Genomic DNA, 5085 nt, shown 5'->3' with positions numbered 1-5085 from the left:
CTGTGCTGCAAATTGTGGCATGGCGAAGGGCGTAATTAGAAGAAGGGCAGCCTGGTCAGATTGGTACAAAAGCAGCGGTTTGGCGCACCAAGCCAATTGCTACACTGCTTTTGTCCCTGTCCGTCCATCTCACCTGCGAGGAAGAAACAGGGAGTAGGCATACAGAGAAGAAACTTCGCCGTGCACACAACCCGTCGACCAGCGGCTGGTAGCGGAAGAACAGGTCTGGTCGTAGACACGAGACGCGGCTGTGCTGTGTCATCTATAGGTGGATTAATTAGGCTACTGGGATAGATAGAGAGGAGATCAGAGTAGTGGAGAAGAAGGGGTATGGGCAGCGACGGGAAGCTGCCGACGTCGGCTACGGCGGCGAAGGGACCCAAGGGCTGGGCGCAGAGGTTCCTCAACGTCGGCTTCGTCGCCGGCTTCCTCCTCGTGCTCCTCACCTACGCCGTCGTCTCCCAGCAGTCGCAACGCTTCGGCGCCGTCGTCACCTCCCCCGATGGTACGCAATTTCCATCTACTGTACCAGTTTCAAAGAGACTATGCTGTTAGAACACTGTTTCATTGAACCATGTCTCGGCAGACATATACGTCTGAATAAAATTAGTTCTTGGTGCTTGCTTCAACTCCATGCACGACCTGATCGACAGTTCTTGCTTTCCGTCCATCTGCAGATGTCGCCGCCATAAGCAAGCAGGCCATCAAGGCTCCCGGCGAGACAGGTGAGGAGGATCCATCCTCTGTAATTCTAACTCCAATTCGAGTTTTCTTCCTTCAATACTGACGGCGCCGACAAAGAACCAAGTCAACCTGTTGCGAACGGCGATGGAAGCGTGTCTCTCGCCGGTGTTCAATTCGGTCTCTAACCCGTACGCTTGATCATTATGAAACCAGGCTTAGCGCAGGAGGACGGACGAGAGGAGAAGACGGAGACGACGACGACACCCGCAGAACCCTCCGCCGATCATCACCAGCATCAGGACACCTCTGATGATAATCAGCAGCCAGGTAAACATAAATGGCTTTGGCCGAGCCCATAATGATATCTTTTCTTGCTTTGAGTCACATGGACGGAGGAATGAACGAAAGAGAGCTGTTGTCTTGCCAATTGCAGAGCAGGAATGGCGGCCGAAAGCCGTGGTGACGGAGGAGACCCCGAAACGGGACGACACGGCTGCCAAACCGTTCGGTATGTCCGATGCTTCTTTGCCCTGATTAGACTAGCAACATGGGATGATTCCATTAGTTCCTCTTCCGACTATAAATATTCTTTGATTCGATTCGACTAGCTTTGGAACGTATGTACTTACGTGTTTGGTCACAAGTATTTGGACCACCATTCCCCCTTTTTAATCCCTATGAAACTTAGTCCCTTGCTACATTGGCAGTTGTCCTTTTTTCACGGTGATGTGGTGGCGGCTTCACACGTGGCAGCTTATAGCATTGGTTTTTGACAAAATATATATATGAAAAATAAGAGTAAATGTGAAGAAAAAATCAGAATTCTCAGGAAGAACACGAATATATCTATTTTTTTTTTCGAAATGGGGGATGTGCCCCAGCCTCTGCATCAAAAAGATGCATACGGCTGCTTTATTACCTTATTCAAGTCCAGTTTTAACCTTATTACAACTCAAGTCTCATGTCAAGTTGATCTGAAAATCAACCAACGCAAGAAAAATAAAGCAAAAGACAAAGCGGCATCACAAAGTGATCCTATGATCAAGCCGCCACCCACACCGGCTGAAGAAATCCCGTGCTACCATCTCTAGTCGGTTGCACCCATACTCCATGACATCCCGCTGCTCCTCGGACTGGAGATAAGACCACGTACGGATCCAGTGAATAACCATAGGGAGAACCTGCAAGAAAGGTTGTTTTGTCGGTTTGTTAAAAACAGTATCATTGCGCATATTCCAAATAGCCCAAAGAATAGCGCAGACTCCCACCCTAATTTGAACCAAATCCTTCTTGGCAATACCGCTTAACCAATTACCAAAGAGATTTGTAATGTTTTTTGGGGGGCCAAACTGAAAGTCATAAAAATAATGCGCCATATGATTTTAGCTAAGGGACATTCAAAAAACAAGTGCTGGATAGATTCATCTTTGTCACAAAAAGCGCATTTCTTACAGCCTTGCCATTTACGCTTAGCGAGATTATCTTTTGTTAAAATAACTTTATGATGCAAGAACCACATAAAAATCTTGATTTTTAGTGGCACTTTATCTTCCAAATATACTTTTTGAGGTACTTTGTGTCATCGTCTAACAAATCAAGGTACATTGATTTGACAGTAAAAGCACCCGAATTTGTAAGATTCCAAACGAAAACATCCTTATCATCAGATAATTGAACATACATTAAACGATGCACTAGCTCTAACCAAAGCGCCCACTTGTTGGGTGTTAGAGTTCTCCGAAATGTTATCTGGAGTGGTTGATTTTGTAGGACATCTGCCACCGAAACTTGTTTTCGGTCAACTATATTATAAAGAGTCGGATATTTCTGAGCTAAAGGAACGTCACCTAACCACGTATCTTCCCAAAACATAGTATCTTTGCCATGTCCAACTTTAAACGATCCCCGGCTGAAAAACTCTTCTTTAACTTTCATCAAACCTTTCCAAAAAGGTGAATCAAAGGGTTTAGCTGTAACCTGTGACAAGGTTTTAGAATTTAGGTACTTGTTTCGCAATAATTCCTGCCATACCCCATCTTCGTTCATTAATTTAAACAACCATTTACTAAGGAGACATCTATTTTTTAACTCTAAAACTTCAATCCCTAAACCCCCCTGGTCCTTCGGTCGGCATATAATGTTCCATCTAGATAACCTATATCTATATCTATATCTATATCTATATCTATATCTATATCTATATCTATATCTATATCTCTATCTATATCTATATCTGAGTTTTAAGAAAGAGAAAACATTCAATATCATGTTTTCTTTCTTTCTTTGGAGTGCATGGATCCATCCCCACGTCATTGTTAAAGTTCTTTCAAAGCTTTCTCAAAAGAAAAGATCTTTTCAACGGGAGAAATGACCAAGTCCAGACCACTTTGTGTTGTAGAGTTTCAACTATCGGACCTAAGTACCTAACAATACCAAACTTGTCTTAGGAAAGTCTTGGTAGGATACAATGTTTCAATCACTTTAGTGACTTGTCAGCACAAAATTAGTCGACGGTTTGGCCACTTCAGGGACCAAAAGTTTCCAGCATCAGAGGAAGCAAATAAATGTTTCTTCTTCACTTTTCTACTGACCGTGAACGTTTTGCAAACACTAGTGCGTTGTCTAGCTGGACTCTGGATGCTGAAGAGAAATGTTATTTCAGTCTTCAGTTATTTGGGCTACACGCATCAGTTAATTTGATTTGATCAACAAAAAACAAAAAACACGCCCAACAATGTAATGCTCAATGATGAATGAAGCTGATAAAGCACACGGTAATTTAATCATACTCTTTTTTTGTGTGTTGAACAGACAACGGCAAGGTGGCGCTCACCACGGCGGGCCCCTACTCCGACACCTGCGACGTCTTCGGCGACGTCCGCACCAACGGCACGGCGCACACAGTCACCCTGGTCCCGGCGACGTCCTTCACAGAGCGCCGCGAGTGGACGATCAAGCCCTACATCCGCCGCACCATGTCCGGCATCCCGGAGGTGACGGTCACGCAGCTCGACTCCACCTCGGCGTCGTCCCCGGCGCCGGCGTGCACGGTGAGGCACCACGTCCCGGCCATCGTTTTCGCGCTCGGCGGGCTCACGGGCAACTACTGGCACGACTTCAGCGACGCGCTGGTGCCGCTGTTCGTGGCGTCGCGGCGGTACGGCGGCGAGGTCCAGCTCCTGGTGAGCAACATCCAGCCCTGGTGGCTCGGCAAGTACGAGGCCATCGTGCGGCGGCTGTCCAAGTATGATGCCATCGACCTCGACCGTGATGATAAAATCAGGTGCTTTCCGCGCGTCACCGTGGGGCTACGCATGCACAAAGAGTTCGACATCGTGCCGGAGTTCTCCCCCGACGGCCAGCGGCTCACCATGGTCGACTTCACCGCCTTCCTCCGCGAGACGTACTCCCTTCCCCGCGTGGCTCCAATCAACCTTAAGCAGACGCCGGAGAAGAAGCCGCGACTGATGCTGCTGCACCGGGGCCACTACCGGAAGATCGTGAACGTGCCGGAGATCGTGAAAGCGGCGGAGGACGCCGGGTTCGAGGTGGCCATATCGGACCCGCGGTTCGGCGTGCAGGTGGATGAGCTGGCCAGGTCGGTGAACTCCTTCGACGTGCTGATGGGGGTGCACGGCGCCGGGCTGACGAACGCCGTGTTCCTGCCGAAAGGGGCGGTGGTGATCCAGGTGGTGCCGTACGGGAAGATGGAGCCGCTGGCGAAGCTGGACTTCGGGGACCCCATCGTGGACATGGAGCTGAGGTACCTGGAGTACAGCATCACGGCGCAGGAGAGCACGCTGCTGGAGATGCTCGGGCCGGACCACCCGGTGATCAAGGACCCGGAGTCGGTGCACCGGAGCGGGTGGGACAAGGTCGCCGAGTACTACCTTGGAAAGCAGGACGTCAAGCTCGACCTTGAGCGGTTCGCGCCCACGCTCCAGCTGGCGCTCGACCATCTCCGGCAGCAGTAGACATTGTGTCGGCCGAGAGGATTCTTTTTTTTTTTTTTTTCTACTTGTAGTACATATACGGGGCATTTTACTGAGCATAAATATATATAGGAGCATTGCTGGCATATTATTCCTTGGTTTATTTATGTGCATGGAGTGAATAGAAAATGAAGGTTTTTGAACAGAGATGATGTACATCGATAAAAGAATCACTCAACATGAGTTCAAAACTTTGTTTCTATAAATATAATTTACTAAGAGCATCTCTAGCCGATCCCCTAAAATTTAGAAGAGCAAACGGTGCCGCAAAATAGAGGAAAAAAATTTTGCTCCTCTAAACGGTGGCCGCCAGATCCGATCCCCTATATTTCGATGCCGCATTTCAAAAAAATTATATGAATGTGTTAGATTATTAGGCAATTTCCGTGTGAGTTTAATTATCGAAATC

The 5085-nt window shown here is 47.9% G+C and overlaps 1 protein-coding gene across 1 annotated transcript; it reads left to right on the top strand.

The window, feature by feature from the left end:
• Positions 1 to 330: 330 nt before the first annotated feature.
• On the top strand, positions 331 to 4821 carry LOC124647491 (beta-1,2-xylosyltransferase XYXT1-like). The gene is made up of 5 exons (XM_047187432.1): positions 331 to 505; positions 654 to 725; positions 898 to 1011; positions 1118 to 1192; positions 3496 to 4821. Exons 1-5 carry the CDS (start codon positions 331 to 333, stop codon positions 4656 to 4658), a joined length of 1599 nt encoding a protein of 532 aa, XP_047043388.1. The 3' UTR covers positions 4659 to 4821.
• The last annotated feature ends 264 nt before the right edge of the window (positions 4822 to 5085 follow it).

Source organism: Lolium rigidum, chromosome 1 (genome assembly GCF_022539505.1).
Source record: "Lolium rigidum isolate FL_2022 chromosome 1, APGP_CSIRO_Lrig_0.1, whole genome shotgun sequence".
Taxonomy (NCBI): Eukaryota; Viridiplantae; Streptophyta; class Magnoliopsida; order Poales; family Poaceae; genus Lolium; species Lolium rigidum.
Note: the sequence above shows the minus strand (reverse complement) of the source record. Positions and strands in the feature narration are given on the sequence as shown.

Excerpts from the sequence above, each read along its gene's own strand:
- LOC124647491 (XM_047187432.1), top strand. The coding sequence starts at position 331 with ATGGGCAGCGACGGGAAGCTGCCGACGTCGGCTACGGCGGCGAAGGGA. Across the intron at positions 506-653 it reads CGTCGTCACCTCCCCCGATG|TTCTTGCTTTCCGTCCATCT; the intron begins GTACGCAATTTC and ends CCTGATCGACAG. Across the intron at positions 1,012-1,117 it reads TGATGATAATCAGCAGCCAG|AGCAGGAATGGCGGCCGAAA; the intron begins GTAAACATAAAT and ends TGCCAATTGCAG.